Raw genomic sequence first — 21,320 nt, forward strand, 5'->3', positions numbered from 1 at the left:
CGCATGCGCGCGGCGGTTAACCCTTTCCTTCAGTGGAATCAAATTAACCAGCAGCTTTGGCTGCAGCTCATGGCACCCGCGAAGCCGAATGTTGGGGAGCGATCCGACAGCGGTCATTTAGTGCAAAAGTCAGCAGTAACAACCTTTCCTGGGGCCCGCGCAGCCGCGGGGCAGTCGGTTCAGCCACGGCTGCTTTGCTGGGAGTTCACCTCCCAAGGTTCCTGCTCCAGGAAGGCCTGCAAATATAGGCATGAGTGCCCGATTTGCTCGGGCCCCCACGCCTTCACGGCATGCACTCGATCTAAACAGAGATGGCCCAATAAGCGGACCGGTGGTGGTACCGGGCAACACCCTCCAAAAGGGCCCCAGCCCCATTCGTCTGAGGGCCCTTAGGCAGTGGTTGCAATTTTATCCCCATAGGGATGATGCGCGTTACTTGGCGGAAGGGTTTTTAGTTGGCTTTCGAATTCCATACGATGGCCCTCGTTGTTCATTTTTCTCTTCCAATTTGCGTTCAGTCAAGGGGTTGGAAAGTGTTGTTAGGAAAAAGATTAGTAAAGAGTGTGCTGAAGGCCGTGTTTTGGGCCCGTTTGAGTCTCCTCCCCTGCCGAACTTGCGGGTGTCCCCCTTGGGAGTGGTACCCAAGAAAGCAGCAGGTGAATACCGGTTGATTCACCATCTTTCTTACCCTAGGGGTCGATCTGTGAATGATTCTATCCCACCTGAGCTGTGTTCGGTAAAATATACTTCTTTTGACCGAGCAGTCCAGATAGTTCGGCGGTGCGGGCTGGGTGCTGAGTTGGCAAAGTGCGATATAAAATCAGCCTTTCGCCTCCTCCCAGTGCACCCGAGAGACTTTGAATTACTAGGTTTTGCGTTTGAGGGACGTTATTATGTAGACAGGGCTCTTCCTATGGGGTGCTCAATTTCTTGTTCTGCGTTCGAGCGTTTCAGTTCTTTTTTGGAGTGGGCCTTACGGTTTAAGACGGGAATTCGGGACACCGTTCATTATTTAGACGATTTTCTCTTTGTGGGCCCCGCGGACTCGGGGCAGTGCCTGTTTTTGTTAACGGCTTTCGAGGATTTGGCTACGGAGTTGGGGGTTCCGTTGGCTCCTGAGAAAACCGAGGGTCCTACCACGGTGCTTACTTTTCTGGGCATTGAGCTTGATACGGTACGCCAGTTTTCTAGGCTACCTGAGGACAAGCGGGTGAGCCTTCTGACACGGATCCGAGCGGTTTTGGTTAAGCGCAAGGTCACCCTGCTGGAGCTACAGCAGCTCGTAGGCCACTTGAATTTCGCCTGTAAAGTGGTGGCCCCGGGCAGGGCCTTTTTACGGCAATTTTGTGAGGGCATGGTTAACCTTCGCTTACCGCATCATGTTACCCGTGTCACTAGGAACATGCGGGAAGACCTTCAGGTTTGGGTAACATTTTTACAGGATTTCAACGGCATTTCCTTTTGGCGGAGGGATATGCAGCTGGAAGCCGAGCTGCAGATAGTTTCTGATGCTGCCGGTTCTATTGGTTTCGGGGTATATTTTAGGGGGCACTGGTGTGCCGAGCACTGGCCGCAGGAGTGGTTAGGCACGGAGTTGTGTCGGAACTTAACGTTCCTGGAGTTTTTTCCGATCGTCGTTGCCGTATTTCTTTGGGGCGAAGCTCTGGCCAATTGTTCGGTTCATTTCTGGTGTGACAACCTGGCCGTCGTCCATGTTGTCAATAGGTTGACCTCTAAGTCCCCGGCAGTTATGCGGTTAGTTAGGGTTTTTACCTTACGTTGTTTGAAATTAAATATTCTGTTTTTGGCTAAGCACGTTCCTGGCATTTGTAACGGGGTGGCGGACGCTCTGTCTCGCCAACAGATGGACCGTTTCCGTCAGTTAGCCCCGGAGGCCGACCTGTTGCCCCAGCGCATCCCGGCGGAGTTATGGCTGATTGGAGGAAAGAAGTGAGCCGGGCGATTCATATGGCCATAGCGCCCAGCACGAAGAGGTCATATGACCGGGCGGCCAGCCAGTTTGTGTCTTTCAGGAAAGGGGCAGGTTTGCCGGATGCGTGGCCCGTTCCGGTCGAACAGTTGTTGCAATTCTGCGTGCACCAAAAGCAGCGGGGTTTGTCGGTCAGGTCTATAAAAGGCCAGATGGCGGCCCTGGCTTTCATGAGTAAGGCCGGTGGTTATTGCGATGCCACTAAGGATTTTCGCATCCAAAAAATGTTTGAGGGTTGGTCTCGGGAGGCGGGGCCTCGGGTCGACGGGAGGCAGCCTATTTCGCCTTTGATCTTGCGGGGGCTTCGTGCTTCTTGGGCCCGGGTTTGTGGGTCAGCGTACGAGGAGGCCCTTTTCCATGGTGCCTCATTGACGGCCTTTTTTGGAGCCTTTAGGGTATCCGAGCTGGTTACACTTTCCCGTAGCGACGTTTCCGCGAGGGCCCTGCAGTTTAGGGATGTCACCTTGTTCAGTGACCGGGTGGAGTTTAAGGTCCGCCGTTCAAAGACGGATCAGAGACAGCAGGGCTGTACCGTTAGGATTGGGACCTGCGCTGAAAGTGAATTATGTCCAGTTACAGCGCTCAAACATTACATGGAATGGCGGGGCGGATCTGATGGGCCGCTTTTTCGCCATGCAGACGAGGCCCCCTTGACAAAGTACCAATTTTGGGCTGTCACCAGCCGTGCCTTGCAGTTGCTGGGCCTCGGTGATCAGAAATTTGGTACTCATTCCTTCAGGATCGGCGCTGCTTCTACAGCTGCGGCGCTCGGATACGGGGGTGAGGATATTCGCAGAGTCGGTCGGTGGAGGTCAGGGGCTTATCGTACTTATATAAGGCCTCTCAGGTCATAAGGCCGGCGTGTGCTACTTCCTTAGTCTCAAGTAACTGTGATGTGTTAAGTGTTATTTCTCGTTTCAGTTCTAATAGTTTTTTCTTCTAGGGGCGGTGGCTGGCGATTCAAGGAGGAGGATTCTGATTTGTGGCCACAGCATTGTCTTTTGGGCGGCTCACCAGGCCCGTCGGACTCCGATTGGTTCACAACTGGGCCTGAGCGACAGAGCGGTGATCACCTGGCAAGGCCGCCGTGGAATGAGGTGGCCTGGGCTCCTGCCTCTGTTGTTCAGGGAGCTAGTCGGCCCTCCTCCGCAGATTCTTGTAATTCATCTGGGAGAGAACGACTTGGGTTTGGTCAAGGGCAAGGCCCTTTCGATTCAGGCCCAGTCGGACCTAGCTTTGATTAAACAGCGGTGGCCTGGTGTCCTTATTCTGTGGTCGGCCATGTTGCCGCGCCGCGTTTGGCGGTCAGCATGGGACCCGGAAGGTTTGGAGCGGGCTAGAATAAAGGCCAACCGGGCCTTGCGTAAGGCCCTTGTTGGTGGGCTTGGAGATTATGTGCCCCATCCTTTGATTCTTTCGAGTTTGCCCGAATTGTACCGGGATGACGGGGTACACCTGTCGGAAAAGGGCAATCATTTGTTTTTGAATGACTTGCGGCAAGGGCTGGTTCGAGTCTTGTAGTTGGGGTACAGTGGCCTAAGCTGAGGCTTGGCTCTGTCCTTGGCAGTTTGTGGTTGGCATTATGTTTTGGGGATTGGTGAGCTCCCGTAGCATCGCGCCATTTGGTGCATGACTCTCCTGGGGAACCGCAAGCTGTACGGCCCAAGGTTGGCTCCAGGGAGTCCGAGGATCCCGGCAAGTGCTGAGTGTCTGCGTCCCAGGCTGCTGTCTGTGGGGATGGCGGAGCTCAGGTGAGCGGTGATCAAGTTGCTGGGCTGGCCGGGTCTGAGCCGTTTTGGTTGGCTCACACCCGGGGCTTAGGGGGCTCGCCCAGTTTCGGGTCAAGGAGGTGGTCGCGGTTGACCCCTGGCTTGACCTGTCCCCATGTTTGCCCTTGCCGTTAAGTTAATAAAAGTGGCCCTTTAACCCAATTTTGTGTCTGCCTCGTTATTCCGCCTGGGGGGGCAATTCGGCCCCTTCCCGGCCGAGCAGTCCATTGACTGCTGAGGCTGGGGGCCGCCCATTGCCTCCCCGCGCGGTGGAGAGGCAATGAGATCTTCCTGAGGGAGGGGGCTGGGGGCAGCCTTAAAAGGCTGCCTCCGCCCCTTAGCACGCAGCAGAAATTCGCTTCCAGCCCGCCCGCCCGCCCTTCAAGCAGTGCAGGCACAGGCTGGTCGCCTGTTTTTTAGGGGCCGGGTAGGAATTTTTCGCCCTCGAATGATTGGCCTGGGTTCGGGGGTGTTTTTGCCTACCCTGTACTGCTGTTGTTGGTGTTGGCATTTGGAACGGCGGTGCTGTTTATGTAGGTTGGTCACTGGCAGTTTGTGGTTGGCATTATGTTTTGGGGATTGGTGAGCTCCCGTAGCATCGCGCCATTTGGTGCATGACTCTCCTGGGGAACCGCAAGCTGTACGGCCCAAGGTTGGCTCCAGGGAGTCCGAGGATCCCGGCAAGTGCTGAGTGTCTGCGTCCCAGGCTGCTGTCTGTGGGGATGGCGGAGCTCAGGTGAGCGGTGATCAAGTTGCTGGGCTGGCCGGGTCTGAGCCGTTTTGGTTGGCTCACACCCGGGGCTTAGGGGGCTCGCCCAGTTTCGGGTCAAGGAGGTGGTCGCGGTTGACCCCTGGCTTGACCTGTCCCCATGTTTGCCCTTGCCGTTAAGTTAATAAAAGTGGCCCTTTAACCCAATTTTGTGTCTGCCTCGTTATTCCGCCTGGGGGGGCAATGGAAAAACTTTTCCGAGAGCTACTGTTTGCTGATGATGCTGCACTTGTCTCCCACTCGGTATCAGCTCTGCAGCATATGACGTCCTGCTTTGCAGAGGCTGCCAAGCTATTTGGCCTAGAAGTTAGTCTGAAGAAGACAGAAGTTCTCCACAAGCCTGCACCCCAGGAAGATTATCACCCTCCCTGCATCACTGTGGGTGAATCAGTTCTGAAGACAGTCCAGCAGTTCAGCTACCTGGGGTGCATCATCTCCTCAGATGCCAAGATCGACAAGGAGATTGACAACAGGCTGGCAAAGGCAAACCGTGCATTTGGCCGACTGCACAAAAGAGTGTGGAGCAACAAGCATCTGAAAAAAGGCACAAAGAGCAATGTTTACAAAGCGGTTGTGATGACAACCCTCATTTACGGCTCCGAATCGTAGGTTTTATACCGTCATCACCTGCGACTCCTTGAGCGCTTTCATCAACGCTGCCTTCGCACCATCCTCATCCACTGGAGTGACTTTGTGGCCAACACTGAAGTCCTCAAGAGGGCGGAGGTTACAAGCATCGAGGCACTGCTGTTGAAGACGCAGCTGCGTTGGGCAGGGCATATTTCTAGGATGGAAAACCACCACATTCCCAAGATTGCTCTGTATGGCAAACTTTCCACTGGCCATCGAAATAGAGGGGCACCGAAGAAGAGGTAGAAGGACTCCTTGAAGAAATCCCTTGGCACCTGTCGCATCAACCATCACCAGTGGTCTGACCTAGCCTCAGATCGCAAAGCATGGAGGCACACCATCCACCAGGCTGTCTCTTCCTTTGAGAACGCAGGCATAGCTGGTCTTGAAGACAAAAGGAGATTGAGGAAGAATCGCACTGCTACAGCACCAACCCAAATCAGACTTTTCCCTGCAGCCACTGTGGGCGGATCTGTCTGTCCCGCATTGGTCTTGTCAGCCACCAGCGAGCCACCAGCGGCGGATCTGTCTGTCCCGCATTGGTATTGTCAGCCACCAGCGAGCCTGCAGCAGACGTGGACTACTGCACCCTTCTTAAATCTTTGTTCGCGAAGTCAAGCCGAGAGAGAGAGAGATCAGTTTGCCATCAACAAATTTGTCCACAGGTTGGTGGGGAAACAAAGGCGGTTTTCCCACTGACCTTACTCTGGAGCGACGTCCCTCTTCACCACGCAGCATCTGTGCAGATTTCCCACCAACTGCTGTGCACAGCCAGGAAGTGCCGTGGCTTTTGCGTCGCAGATGTAGATCGTTAAAAACCAGTTTACATCTGCGACGCAAAAGCTGCGGCTCTTCCTGGTTGTGTGCAGCAGTTGGTGGAAAATCCGCGCAGACGCTGCGCAGTGAAGAGGGACATCGCTCTGGAGTAAGGTCAGTGGGAAAACAGCCAAAGAGTAAGTGATAACAGCTCAACTTTGATGGAAACTTTCTCTCCAGGCAAAGACTCACTTTCTTCCGTCTCTTCAAAAGGAATAGGTCCATCCACATATCACTAGATCTTCCACTTTTGTTGGGCTATAGCAATCATTCACCTCCTGGACTGTCTTGTCTAAACACACACACACAATCCAGTTATGAACGACTGCTATAGCACACCAATGGAGTGTCAGATCCATCGAGATGTGAATGCAGCTTATGTTTGTAGCAATGCATTGACACTACTGCAATTTCTGCACACAATCCAAGCTGGATCATTGTATCCATTTTACTGGGCCCTCTCAGCTAGAAGACTGAGTTTTTATTGCTAGGCTACAACAGTGCACAATCTGCAGTGATTAATCAGTGGACTACCCCTGTTTGGTAAGAAGTACTATCAAATGGTTTTAAACAGGGTTCTGCCAAAATATTCTTTGCTGATGTTTAGGATGAATTTGATGGGTTATACAGTGAGAAATGTACATTTAACCTTCTTAATGTGGTTCTGTCCTCATGTAGTTACAGTTACAGATTAAACAAAGTTGCATCACAGGTCAGGAAGACAGGAGGAATTCAGCACTCAAACTCTTCTACCTTCCAGTCCAGTGCTGTGAGCTGCCAGGAAACTGGATGAAACTGCCTGTGATGCACGGTGGATTTTAGCTAGCCATATTTTTCTTCAATTTTGATTGCTTTCCTTAATTATTATTTTAAACTTAAAAACTGTCTCTTAAAGCTATGAGAGAAAACTCTTTCTTGTATTCTTTGTTTGAAACTTTTTATTGGCATGTAGAAATGTTTAATTTTCTTTTTCTTACAACATAACCTAGGATTCATCCCTGTCTTTAATTAATACTTAACTGTTTTCTGTCTAATCACTCCTCATGGGAATAGGCTACAATCCCTACTCATCAACCCAATATATGGAAGGATGTTTGGTTTAAGTACCCCTCTGGTACCATATTCCATGTGATTGACTCATCCTCTCATTAGCTAACAAGACACTATTACCACCCAACTAAAACGTAAAATTTCAATCCACATTAAACAAATAAATGTGATTCTGTTGTGACAGAAAGCAAACAGACTTGGGTGTTGGCTGCAATGGATCTACTTGGAGATCTTTAGGAAGGCAGCCACAATGCTTGAACTTTTTGGCTCCCTCTTCACTTGAAGAAATCACCTGAGTTACGCTATGATCTGAAAACTCAGAGCTATGTGTAAGTGAAGATGAATCCTGCTGGAAAATATATTTGGCACAAGGCAAAGTAGAAATGTTTATACCTTCTATTCTTATTCGTCTTCATTTGTATGCATTTTCTGCTTAGTGCCTTTTAGAATCCCATGCACACTTTTGATTTACTATTATGATGAAGATATTTTACCTTCTGAACTGTGCTCTCATAATCTGCCTATATGGATGTTTTAGTTATGCCTACCAGATTTGTTTGTCTCTTAATATCTTTTTTAAAAAAAATCTGCGAAAGACTGAACAGGCATCGATAGCAAACAAAGAGTTGAAGTCTTATGTGTCTGCCGTCTTCTATTTAAATACTGAGGTGGAGGTAGTTTTTTTTTTTTTTTTTTAAGGTTTTGACATTGATGGGATATAGGTGGGATAGCTCTTCTGGCACTACAGGGACCAGTTGCCTTAAAGTATAGAGCAACTGCATAGTCCTCTGTCCCACACCCAGCATTCTTGATGGCTCATAGCAAAGTACAGGAATACAGGGAACATTTATTTATTTATTTTTAAATAGTTTAATAGAAAATCAGAAGACTCTTAATTTTTCCATTTCTGTCTCTGTTCTGATGTGTGTGGGTTTTTTTGTTTTTGTTTTTTTGGGGGGGAGAGCATTTACAAAATGAACAAAGTTTGTTTAATGTGGTGGAGAAGAGAGAACAATCCTTCAGTGAAAGGGTGCAATATAAAATGTGCTTACCTTTAAAGAGCAGAATAAACTTCCCCACTCCAGGTATTGATTAATGGGAAGCCAGATTCACAGTCCACAACTGAGACTGCAAAGGTTTTTGTATCTTCTCAGACTTAGACTCATCAGATAATCTCCAACAACATGGATATTATTTCAAGTCTCATGAACTGTTATGTCTATACAAAGGTTACCTTCCATAGAATTCCTATTTGGTAACACTTAATTTCATGTGATTTTGTGGCTGTCAACAATCTGAATACTCCTTATAGTATTTTCTTGAGATGGATTTTTTTAAAATGGCTAATGCCCATAAAGGCATAATACCCTTTCTCCAAGTGATATTAAGCTTAACTAAAAGTAAGTAAAAACACACAAACAACGGCCAGGGGTTGTTTCTATCTAGAAATTCATTAAAAGAGCTGTACTTGATATTCTCATAACTATACTTACTGAAATAAATCTAGTTCAAGAAAAGCAGCATTTCTAAATGACTCAGAGGTTGACTTCACACTAGTTTCAGGAATATCAGTGCTTCCTCAGCAAACTGATAACATATGGATGAAATAGCCACATCTCTGAATACTTATGAATATGCATGAGGAATTCCAAGCCCAATGAGGGCTTCCTAAGAGCTTGGATATAAGAACTGAAAGAACTGAGTGTGTTGTCCACACATACTGAATGTAATGAGAATCACATATGTAGCACAGCTATTACATCTCTAGTATCAAGTATGGAGTAACCCTAAAGCATTCCACCCCCCCCCCCAAAAAAACCCTATACATATAAAAGGTATGCATTATGCTTTATATTCTTCCTCTGTCTCAGATGATTCTTGCATCTATCGTTTCCCACTTCTCTTTCAGACTCTTCTCATTCAGCAGGTACAACAAACCACATTGGGAATGTGACAAATAGGAAAGTTCCACTATGTGCATAATCTCCCAAATGCAGCCTGTAGGATTGCAGTATTCACACAAGCACAGTATGCTTTTTACAAATGTACTATTGTATAAGTAGAGACACTACTGATTGACTTCTTTTTGGTTACAAAAATTTCATTTTGTTTTCAGGCCATATATGAAGGCACAAAATCAAAGTGAGCTGACAGAATTCATCATCCTTGGCTTTAAAAATATCCAAGAGGGACATTTCTTACTCTTTAGTGGGTTTTTAATCACCTATATATTCACTGTAATGTGGAATACTTTTATTATTATCTTAGCCATGGTGGACCAGAGGCTTAGAACTCCCATGTATTTCTTCCTTGGCAACCTCTCCTTTCTTGACATCTGCTACACAACCACCACAATCCCCCAAATGCTGGCACATCTCCTCTCAGAGAAAAGTAGCATCTCCTATATGCGCTGTGCGCTCCAGCTCTATTTTTTCTTCTCCTTTGTGGGTACGGAATGCCTTCTTCTGGCAGTGATGGCATTTGACCGCTACGTTGCCATATGCAACCCTTTGCGCTACTCTTTGATTGTCAGCAGAAATATTTGCCTTCAGCTAGTCATAGCCTGCTGGGTTGGTGGTTTCCTCAATTCTACAGTGCACACTGTCTTTGCCTTCCAACTTCCCTTCTGTGGGGACAATCACATTGATGCTTTCTACTGTGACATTCCACCTTTGCTGAAGCTGTCATGTGGGGACATTTCTCTCAATCAAATGCTGTTGCTATTCATTGGCTTATTCATAGCATGGACACCACTTTTCTGTATAATTGTTTCTTATGTTTACATCATTTCATCTGTTTTGAAGATGTGTTCCACAGAAGGAAGACAAAAGGCTTTCTCTACCTGCTCCTCTCATCTCACTGTGGTTCTTCTGTATTATGGTAGTTGCATTTTCACTTATTTGAGACCCATTCCCACTGGGTCATCAGTAAATGCCAAACTCATCCCTCTCATGTATAGCATTCTGACCCCATTGCTAAATCCTATTATATATACTTTGCGCAACAAGGATGTAAAGAAAGCCTGGCAAAGTTTACTTGGAATAATTTGAACATTCAGAATAATAGGGCTGTTCCTACCATCTTTTTCTTTCATATCACACAGTTCTCCTCACCCCACTATGCAGGTTCCACAATCCACACTACAATATTTTCTGTGGTCAAAAGGGATTGTTTCTCCTTCTTGCATTATAGATACCCAAGTAGCAGCCATCCCATAATTTTGACATGCATTTTAATGTGAATAGCCAGTGTTCTGCTGTGGTTAGAATATCATACTAGGAGAGACCAAATCCTCCTCAAGCCATGGAGTGACCTTTTGATCAATCACTCTGTCTCATACTAATTTATCCCACAAGGTGGTAAGTGTAAAATAATGCCAGTACGAGGATAACCATGTATGCCACCATAAGCTTCTTAGAATCAGGATAAATAGTGCTGAGAAATAATTTATGTAATACATTCCAAATTTATCTGTTTAATACTTATATGCCACTCTTTGTCTGCTGGCTTTTAAAGCGGTTTACAATAAAAATAAAAGAAATATTTGAAACAAATACAAGATGGTCCTGTAAATTCTTATGCTTATAGGACTATGTAATATGGTTACAGAGCGTTAATTAAAAATGCAGTCATCAAGAACATAAACATTGTTCTGTCTTCATGTTTATTTCTGTTTGTAACAGAAGCATATCATGTGTTTTAAGACGAGAAATACAGTTGTCATTCATGTGTTTGAAGGAGACCTTGATCACCTCCATGTAGTGAAAAACCAAACTTTTACTCTCTCCTTTGCTACAGCTGGGGCTTTTTCTGAGAGGGAATGCACAGAAACACAGTTCTGGCTGGCTTGGCATCAGGGGGCATGGTCTAATATGGAAATGAGCTCCTGTTGGGCTCTTTCTATTAAAAAAAAGTCCTGGCTACAGCAATATCACTTAAGATCCTGTACTCTTCTATGGCCCATAAGGATCCACTTTTGCAGGTTCCAGTGATAATGGAAGCATAACATTTTTAGACCCAAAGGCAAACTATTGACATTAGATGGTGGAAATGATTTGTAAAGTACTGATGCCACTCTTCATCAATGTATTGTACTAACACCTTCTCCCAAGACCTGACACAACCATTTATGTGGGTTTGTTGTTGTTCAGTCACACAGTCGAGTCCGACTCTTTGCAACCCCACAGACCAAGTCACACCAGGCACTCCTGTCTTCCACCATCCTCCGAAGTCTGCTCAAATTTGTGTTTGTTACATCAGTAAGGCTATCCAGCCATCTCATCTTTTGCTGTCCCCTTCTTCCTTTGCCTTCTGTCCCAGCATCGGGGTCTTCTCCAGTGAGTGCTCCCTTCTCATTTGGTGGCCAAAGTATTTGAGCTTCAGCATCTGACCTTCCAGGAAACAGTCTGGGTTGATATAAATTATATATATTAAAATAAATTAAATAAGCAGGGTGGCTAGTATATATCAGGACACAAATGTTATATTTACCATATGGCATAAAGTGAAACCTACCACAATGAAGAAGTATAATTTAGTCAAAGGTGAGGAAAGATCATATGGGTTGGAAAAAATATGTTATTGTGTTTCCTACTACCTCAAATGTGAGAGTTTGTGGGGGAAGGACTTCATTATTGCACTGCAGCTCCCATCACCACCCTGAAGCTGGTGTCCAACTGTCAAAATCCCAGCTGTATTTTCTGATTATTATCTGCAATGGAAAGGTTTCTCGGTTCTGGCAAGCATAACTCACCAGAGCATAAAGCTAGATGTTTCAAAACTGGGCACCAGGGTCAACATGATCATGGTTGCTGCATGCCAAAAATATTGAGAATCAGAGCATTTGTTGTTGTTGTTCAGTTGCACAGTCAAGTCCAACTCTTTGCAACCCCATGGACCAAGTCACATCAGGCCCTCCTGTCTTCCACATTCTCCAAAGTCTGCTTAAATTCATGTTAGTTACATCAGTAACACTGTTCAGTCATCTCATCTTTTGCCATCCCTTTCTTCTTTTGCCTTCTGTTTTTCCCAGCAACAGAGTCTTCTCCAGTGAGTGCTCCCTTCTCATTTGGTGGCCAAAGTATTTGAGCTTCAGCTTCAGCATCAGCATCTGACCTTCCAGGGAACAGTCAGTGCTGATTTCCCTTAGGACTGACTTACTGACCCATATTATATCCTGACATAACACCTGGCCTTCTGTGCTATTTGTAATGAAAATTAACATTGTGTGTTTGCGGCAAGCATAATTAAGAAGAAAATAAAACTGAGGGGCTCAAAATTGTCCACTGGCTTCATGGTGATTATTTGAGATGCTGTGTCCATTGGGCATTGGAACACCATGTTCTAGATTATCCTCAGACCTCCACCTCATTATAAGTTATGGATGATGTGGTTGTTTCTGGCCGGTATAACTTGTTTGAAAATAAAACTAGAAGACTCAAAATTTGTGACAGGCTTCAGGATAATTATGGGAGTTGCAGTGCTAAACATGAATGAGATCAGAACATCTTAGTTTATACAGCATTCAGAACACCCACTGCTTCATGTTTTGCTTTGGAAGCTATGGTTGTTTCTGTCAGGCAATTAGATTTCAAAGTAACCAGTCCTTGAGTTGAAACAAAGTAAGGTTTTATTTGATAATCCATATGCAGTGAACAGGAAGATTGGGACTGATACGAAGTTACAATGCAGAGCATACTTGAAGGTAGCACATCAAAGGTTTTCTAAACAAAGCTACAAATTCTAAACAATGCTGTATTCACGTGTGAAGATTCACACTGTTCTATTCCCTTATCTCCCCCCTGTGGTTTTTCTTCCTGGGACTAGCCTGAGAACTTGTCCCTGGAGGCACTTTATCTTCAAAGGCCAAATTCTTGCATTTGCTAGTAATCGTGAGAGAGGCCCAAGCTGGGCACCAGCAGTATTCTACTTTGATGTGCCTAGCTTATTTTATGGTTAGTAACATTGGTTAGGCATTGTACCTACATTTATTAAGCATCTTTTATTCAGAGAAATCAACATTGCCTGACAGTTTCAGGCAGGCATAACTCATTAAAAAATAGAGCTAAGAATCTCTAAACTAGCTACCAGCTTTAAGATGATCTTGGGAGCTGCAGTGCCACCAATGAAGTAAATCGGAAAATCTTTGCCAAGGCTATTATGATAAACTACCACCTCCTTGCTATTTCAAATGGAAGCTAATTTACTGTGTTGTTGAAGGCATAACTCATCTAAAAATAATGTTAGGAGTCCCAAAACTGACTACTACTTTCAGAATGGTTGTGGAAATTGCAGTGCCAAAAAAGAAAGGAACTGGTACATCCTGGCAAAGATTACCCTCACAACACTCCTCTGCCATTTGCAACAGATACAAAAATTTGCTTCCAAGAAGTCAGGCAAGTGCAGGCAGCACAGATGGGGCGTGTGGAAAATATCCCCGCTGTGACAAAGAGGGTTTAACAACTACCCTGATCTATCAGAGCCTGTGTGGGTCTAGTGGTCCGAACATCAAACTAGTATCAAGGAGATTAAAGTTCTAATCCCCCGTCAACTGAGGAAGATTCCAGCCTGACTTTGAGCCAGTAACACAGTCACACAGACCCACCTCTGAGGGTTGCTCTGAGGTGAAAATAGAGAAGGGAACATGTAAGCTGTGTTCTCTCCCAATTTGAGAGAAAGGTGGTGAATGATGTTGGTTTGGGCTGCAGTTCATAAAAGACAGCTAATTGCTCTTATTGTTACTTCATCTGCAATTGTTTTTGAAGGAGGCAGAATTGTGAATTCATTATCAAAAGTCATTAGTTTGTTAAGTGGACTGGACCAACACAACATCCAAATAATCTCTAATAATGAGAGTACAAGTGTTTGGAATGTATGAGGTATGTGTTTACAAAAAGGAGAAAAACTCTTGGGGAGAAGCTCCCAAAGCAATACTTGTAGATATAAAGAAATAAATGCTATAATCAGTTTCCAGCACACAATAACAAAACAGGGATGAAGAGCCATATTCCAGTCACAGGTAAAGAAAGATATTATGGGTTGTGGTAAATATGATCAAACAGGTGACAATATTAGCTCATGAAAGAAATGCTAATCAATTGTATGGTATGGAATATGATCTTTGATTGTGATAGATCATGTGGAGTGCAATTCCATGCAGGATTACACCCTTCCAAGTCTTCTAAATTAAATGAAGTTAGAAGGGTGTACATCTGATTTTTGTATTATTAATGTAAATTTGTATAAGCCGCTTTGGAGACATCATCTGTAAAAACAGAATAAAGATATCTTTGTAATAATCATAAATTCTCTAATTAACTGTATTTTTGACTAATTTGATAATACCACCATTATTACTGATATGCTAGTAGTTGTACCTGGAGATGTAAGTGAATAATGTTACTTTTCTCCATTCCTCTATCTTAGTACAAGGAGCAAAATATCTAAGATCATCCATATTAATCAACAAATAATTCTTTTAAATCCGCTGTTTTAAAGTGTATGTTACATCAGAATATTCGCTGCTCTATGTTTGGAAAACAAAGAGAAATTCTTTGGGGTTGAAAATCCCTGAATTACCTCTTATCATAGATATGCATACAGAAGCAACAATTACTAAACTGTAAACCAACAAACCCTCCTGGAGTGGGGGGGGGAGAGCTAAGTTTGGCAGATTTTGTGGGTGGTTTGGTGGATAGGTTCCGTGGACCAGAATGAGAACATCAAGCTGCTTATTTGGATTGATAATTTGGATTGGACATTTTGTGCATCTTTACTAGATTATTCTAAACCAAGGACAATGCCATCTCAAATTAGTTGAGCCTCACATGTTGTTGAAATTACATGGAGCTTTTTATACACGTGCAGCACAGCTGATTTAAGAGAGCTGACACTGAGAACAGAAACAGGAATTCAAGATCAGACACAGACACCTCATAGAATTATTTCTGATTTCTCCTGGAGGGTGGGGTGGGGACAGGAACTGGGTTCAGACATACAGATGTCACTCTCCCCTCCAGAAATGTCTTACTCCTGCCTGTTATTCTTCTCAAACATTTTTCTTCCTCTGAAATTCCTTGGAGGTATGTTCCTTGCTCCAAATTTGCTTTCATATGCCACAGTGGGTAAACTTCAGCAACAATTTTAGAGCCAGCTGCTATATTCACTAAGCAGAGAATTTCTTCATCAGCCATGCACACCCAACTGGATATCTGATGCTGATAAGGAACAGATGACATCCACAATTCAGCTTTGATAACAACTTGAATGAATGCTTATTTATTCTTTTATTTTATTTAAAATATTTTTGTGCCTCCTTTTCACCCACATATGGTCTCTCCAAGGTGGCAAACATCAAAACACAACCATTAAAACAATAAAACAGCTTTTAAAATGTATATGTGAAGTATTTAACAATGCGATAAGAACATATAAATAATGTACAAACACAAGACAACTGTGTACAGCCAATAATAGTTTCTTGGGTATGCCAAATGAAACAAACAAACAGTCTTCACCTGCTGGTGGAAAATAATAACTAAAGGATACAGATGACTGGGAAGGGGATTCCAGAGTTTTGGCCATGAACAAGAAAGTCCTTTTTCAGGTTGTGACTCATGAAGCCTCTGATGGTAGGATAATGGGAGAAGACTGTTGCTTGAAATCTTAAATTAGAAATGTGAGAAATGTATTTCAGATATTTTTCTTATTGACTGAAGACATTTTGCTTTTCTTTAAGTTTTTCAAATTCTTCTTCTGAGTAAGAGACTTCAAATTTCACAATAGGTAGTATTTAATGGTACCTCTGGAACAGGGAACCAGACCCAATAGGTTTTTTGTATCAGTGAATTTCCTAATGGAACATTTCACCGTCAAAAAGTGCAGAAATTACTCTGTTGTTGTTTTTTGAGCCAGTGTACACAGCTGAATAAAGGTTTTGTAATTTAAATTATAATTTTTGAAGTATGACACAATTATTACTTATATATAACTTATAACATCTATAACTTATAATTTGTATTTCAAAATTATAACTTCTGAAGTATACAAAGAAATCTGCCTGAATCTCAGTACTTGGTAGGGTAGTCATCCTCCAGGTGGAGCCCGGAGATCTCCTGGAATTACATTTGATATTCAGATGACATAGGTCCAGGGCTCATTTTGTAGCAGGAGCCCCTTTGCATATTAGGTTACACACCCCTGATGTAGCCAATCCTCCAAAAGGTTACAGGACTCTTCTTACAGGGTCTACTATAAGCTCCTGGAGTATTGGCTGCATCAGGGGTGTGTGGTCTAATATGCCAAGGAGCTCCTGCTATAAAATGAGCCCTGCATAGGTCACTTCCCCTGCTGCTTTGGAGACTAGACTTTATGGCGCTATACCTTCCTCAGCTCCCTCCCTCTCTAAACCCCCCTTCTCCAAGTTCCAACCCCCAAATCTCTTTGGATTTCCCCAGCCAGAGTTGGCAACCTTAGTAATTGGCAATCTCTATTTGCCTCAGCTATTGCGGTTGTTTTCTCCCCTAGCATAAAAAGTGACAGTCATGCCCTTTTGTAACTAAGGAACTACACATTAGTTTCAGTTATGTGATTCTGTCAGATTATGTTTTATGCATATCTACTTGCTTAGGTTATAAAGTGAAGTGGAATATCAGCATGAAATATGAGAGAAGTTTTCTTAACCTTGTCACTGCTATTAATTTTTTCGCTTAAACTTCCACCTCTCCCAGATTCAGAAGCTTGCAGCCTGCAGCGTAGCTGCTAGGCTGCTTCTGCGCTGTTTGCCTCCCTGGGAGGGAAGAGTCAGAAGTCGCCCATTTGGGCGCGCAATGTGAGGGGCGGGGCTAGCCGCTTTAACAGCTAGCTCCACGTTCCCCTCAGTTCATTCTGTTGTTGATCGGATTTGGACGAAGTTTGGGGGCTTCGCTGCAGGCTCTTCTGATCAGACAGTCGGGAGCCTGTTGCTGCGTCGGCAGGCCGCTCTTCGGACTGAGGATCGTTTCAGCAGCGTTTGTGGCGGCGGCAGTGACAACACCATCTGGCTGAGTTTCAGGGAGCGTTGGGCTGCGGGTGGTCGCCCTGTTGGTGAAGGGGTCATTGGTGTCTTGGGCGAGTTGTGTGGCTCCAGGGGTCTCTGAGTGGGGGGGTTTCTTAGGAGGTGGGGTGGTCTGCCTCCCCCCCTTTTTATTTTTGTGGAAGAGGACGGCCTGGAGGGACTGGGGCTCTGTGGGCAATCTCCACCATCTCCAGCTATAAAGGGTGCAGGCAGATGGGCTTGGAAAACCTCAGCCTGCGACTCTGCCGGCCAGGAGGGACAGGGGCTCAGTGGTCATCTTCAGCATCTCCTGCTATAAGGGGGTGCAGGCAGTTAGGTGTGAAAAACCTCAGCCTGCATCCCTGAATATCTCATTTTGAGGCTCAGGTCTGCCCCCCCCCTTTCTGTTTAGGGGACCAGATTGCCTTGGTGGGTTTGAGGGGACCTTTGGTGGCTATCTAGTCCTGTTGCTGGGGGAAGTTTAGGCAGCCATTTTCTGCCCTTTCTTGGAGGGAGATAGGGCATTTAAGAGAATAGTGGCAGCCATTTTGTGTGTCTTCCCTGGGGAAAGGGAGTGCAGCCATTTTGCTTACTTAGTGAGAGAGTGGAGCAGCCATCTTAGGTCTCCTTTCTTGTGGGGTGCGGCAGCCATTTTAGGACTGGATTAGAGCCCCGTGGCGCAGAGTGGTAAAGTTGCAGTACTGCAGTCGGAGCCATATGCGCACGACCTGAGTTTGATCCCGGCGGAAGCTGGGTACAGGTAGCTGGCTCCAGGTTGACTCAGCTCTCCATCTTGGGGATGGAGGGTTGCTTAGTGGTAGAGCATCTGCTTGGTAAGCAGAAGGCCCCAGGTTCAATCCCTGGCATCTCCAACTTAAAGGGTCCAGGCAAATAGGTGTGAGAACCTTAGCTTTCGACCCTGGAGAGCCACTGCCGGTTGGAGGAGATAATGCTGACTTTGACGTACCGAGGGTCTGATTCAGTGTAAGGCAGCGTCATATGTTCATATGTTTTATTTCGGAGGTGATTGTTTGCTCAGACAATTCTGTGCCAATATAGCTGGGGGTGTGGGCTCAGGCAAGCTTAAAGGCAACAAGCCTGCACCCATACCATCTAGAGGCCTGCTAGGAGGCCACCACCCTCATCATCTTCGGAGGATGAGGATGGAGCAGCAGTAGAATCTAGTATACTACACAGGCTGAGGGCGCCTGAGCAGGCGTTAGGTGTCCCTTCTCCAAGGGCGGGGGGGGGGGAGGGATGAGGCAATCCAAGAAGGCAAGGCAAGTTAACATTCTCACCAGGCTGTCTATACTTGAGGGCAGGTATGGTGGAATCGTGCCTGGCAGGGATGTCGATCTCAGTGGTCCTGATGCAGGTGCGGTGGATGCAGCTGGGGCGTCCGGTGTTGGTTTGCCAGTGGTTCCTGCTGGCCTTGGAGGTAGGTTTTGTGATAACTTACAGGTGAGGCCTGGGCAGGTTTGGCCCTGGGATGTATGGGGGCCTGCTTTGGCGGCTGGGCAGGGTACTTCAGGAGTGAATACTGTGGTGCCTGCTTCTTCCAGGGGTGAGTACCGCAAAATTGGGCATGGACAGGTATGCATACCTTGTCGGGGATCAGATGGAGGGTAGATGAACTTGGCGGGACCAGCTAGGGGGCACCTTCTCCTTGGGATGGTGCCTTTTGCAGCCTTGCCCTCTGGGGAGGTTGCTTTACCGCTTGGGGATCATCTGCTTCCTGCCACCAGGGTAAAATTTTGAAGGGGAAATATGTGGATTTTTTTTTTCTCTTCTCTATCGTGAGTTTTTTTTAAAAAAAAAAAAGGATACGGAGGAATTTGATGAAAAAGTGAAGTAGAAGTTAAAGCAGCGAAGAGTGGACAGGACCTGGGCAAACTGGGTTCCTGGGTTCTGTATTTATGCTATGGTGATTGCCAGGGCACAGCCGTGGTGGGCGGCGTCCCTGTTCCAGTACATGGATATAATCTACAAGGGCTATACGGCCTTTAGCGGGCCAGCCTGGTTACAATATGCCCAGGAATTTCGAATGAGGGCTGCCCTGTATCCGTCTCTTCATGGGATCGGATCCATCAGCAGCTTTGGCTGCAGGTGATGGCCCCGCTTGCTGTGCTGGGAATTAGGAGTCCCTGGGGTATGTGATAGGACGGCGTGCCAGCTTAAGCACGAATGTCCCTTGCGCAGGGGATCCCACTCTTTTGGTGACTGCCCTAATGCTCGGGGGTGTAGGAGTGCAAAGAAGCCTGGAGGAGGCGGAGGAGCCTTTCCGGCTGAGAAACGGACCCAGCCCGATATGGGTGGGATCTCGAGCAGTGGCTGATGAGGTACCCTCAAAGGGTTGATAGTTGGTATTTGTTAGAGGGTTTAAAGTGGGTTTCGGATCCTTTTCCAGGGTCCTCGAGTTCCATTTATGTCAGGTAACCTTTAAGTTTGTTTGGGGTTTGGAATAGGTTGTGAGGGATAAGATGGCCAAGGGGCTGGCTGAGGGAAGGATTAAAGTGGTCGTTCCTGGTAGGGCTTTTCTTAGGAGGCTTTGTGATGCTATGGCAGGATTACGCTTGCTTCAGCATAGGACTAGGGTTACGTGCAGCATGAGGGATGATTCAAGGGTTTGGCAGGAATTTTTGGAGTCTTTTAATGGAGTCTCCTTTTGGGGGGAGGAATTGAGGCTTAGCTCCAAGTCATGTCTGAGGCTGCTGGTTCCTTGGGTTCTGGTGTTTATTTCCATGGACATTGGTGCACGGCTAGCTGGCCTGATTTGTGGGCAAGGGTAGGGGTGAACTGGGATCTCACATTTCTCGAGTTTTTTCCCATCTTAGTTGCAGTTTGGCTGTGGGGGAAGGATATGGCCAATCACACCGTTCATTTTTGGTGTGATAATATGGCAGTGGTCCACGTCATTAATTCCCTTTCATCCAAATCTGGGTAGGTTATGAGATTGGTGAGGGCCTTCACTCTGCGTTGTTTGCAGCTTAATATTCTGTTTTAGCCAAACTTGTTCCTGGGGTAAGTAATGGGGTGGCTGATGCTCTATCTCGTAAACAGATGGAGAGATTTCATCAGCTGGCCCCAGAGGCAGACAAGTGCCAATGCCCCAGGAGCTATGGCTGATTGGAGAGCCGAAGCCTGCAGAGCGATAGGTCTAGCTATTGCGCCTAGCACGCGGAAGTCTTACAAATGGGCTGTGCGGCAGTTTGAAGACTTTAGGGCTGTGGTAGGGTGCCGCAGGGTGTGGCCCCTTCCGGTGGAGGTATTACTCCATTACTGTGTTTTGCTGAGAGGTAAGGGGTTGGCAGTGCGATCCATTAGGGGGCGCCTGTCTGCGTTGGCTTTGCCAGCAAGCCACTAGGGTTACAGGGAAAACACGGCGGACTTTTGTCTGCGAAAGATGTGGGAGGGGTGGTCCAGAGAGGCCAGTCCCAGGGTTGATACGTGGAGTCCTGTGTCTCCTTCGATTTTACATGGTTGGATGAGGGTCTGGGACGTGGTGTGTGCTTCGCATTTTGAAGCATGTTTGTTCCATGCTGCATCCTTGTTAGCCTTTTTGGGGGGCTCTTAGGGTGAGCAAGCTGTGACGAGACACCAGTCTTGGGCGGTGACGGCCCGGGCTTTTTGTGAGCTGGGGTTGTCAGGGTTGCAGTTTTGGGACCCACTCCTTTAGGACTGGGGCGGCCCCTACAGCGGTGGTCATGGGGATACTGCTACTTCTATTCTGAGGCTGGGTCGGTGGCGTTCATTGGCCTATAAGGCCTATGTACAACCTTTTGGTTGTTGGAATGTTATTGGTTCTGTTTGTGTTAACTGTTTTTTCTCTTTAGATGCTGCTGTTCCTGGCCAGAGGAGCCAGAGCCGAGTTCTCATCTGCGGCCATAGACACGTGTTTTGGGCCGCTCTGCAGGCACGGAGAACTGCGGTTGGCTCTCAGCTGGGACTCAGCCAGCATGCCATTATCGAATGGCGGGGGCGCCGGGGCCTTCAGTGGCCGGGCTTGCTGCCATTTTGGTTCAATTATAGAGCGGGTCCTCCTCCTCAGATCTTAATTATTTACCTGGGAGGTAATGATCTGGGGTTGTTGAAGGGCAAGGCCTTGGTATGGCAGGCCCGTGATGATTTCCAGCACATTCGGGAGCGATGGCCGGGGACCATCATAGTGTGGTCAGCCATGCTGCCCCGCCTGGTATGGCGTTGTTCTTTGGACCCTGCAGTTATAGAAAGGGCTAGATATAAGGCCAACAAGGAAATTAAAAA

General features: G+C 46.3%; 1 protein-coding gene across 1 annotated transcript; it reads left to right on the forward strand.

Moving 5' to 3' along the window:
- The first annotated feature begins 9,147 nt into the window (after window positions 1–9,147).
- Window positions 9,148–10,087, forward strand: LOC132584180 (olfactory receptor 5V1-like). The gene has a single exon (XM_060255985.1). The coding sequence runs from the start codon at window positions 9,148–9,150 to the stop codon at window positions 10,072–10,074; it is 927 nt and encodes a 308-aa protein (XP_060111968.1). The 3' UTR covers window positions 10,075–10,087.
- The last annotated feature ends 11,233 nt before the right edge of the window (window positions 10,088–21,320 follow it).

This window comes from Heteronotia binoei, chromosome 15, assembly GCF_032191835.1.
Source record: "Heteronotia binoei isolate CCM8104 ecotype False Entrance Well chromosome 15, APGP_CSIRO_Hbin_v1, whole genome shotgun sequence".
In the NCBI taxonomy this organism is placed as follows: domain Eukaryota; kingdom Metazoa; phylum Chordata; class Lepidosauria; order Squamata; family Gekkonidae; genus Heteronotia; species Heteronotia binoei.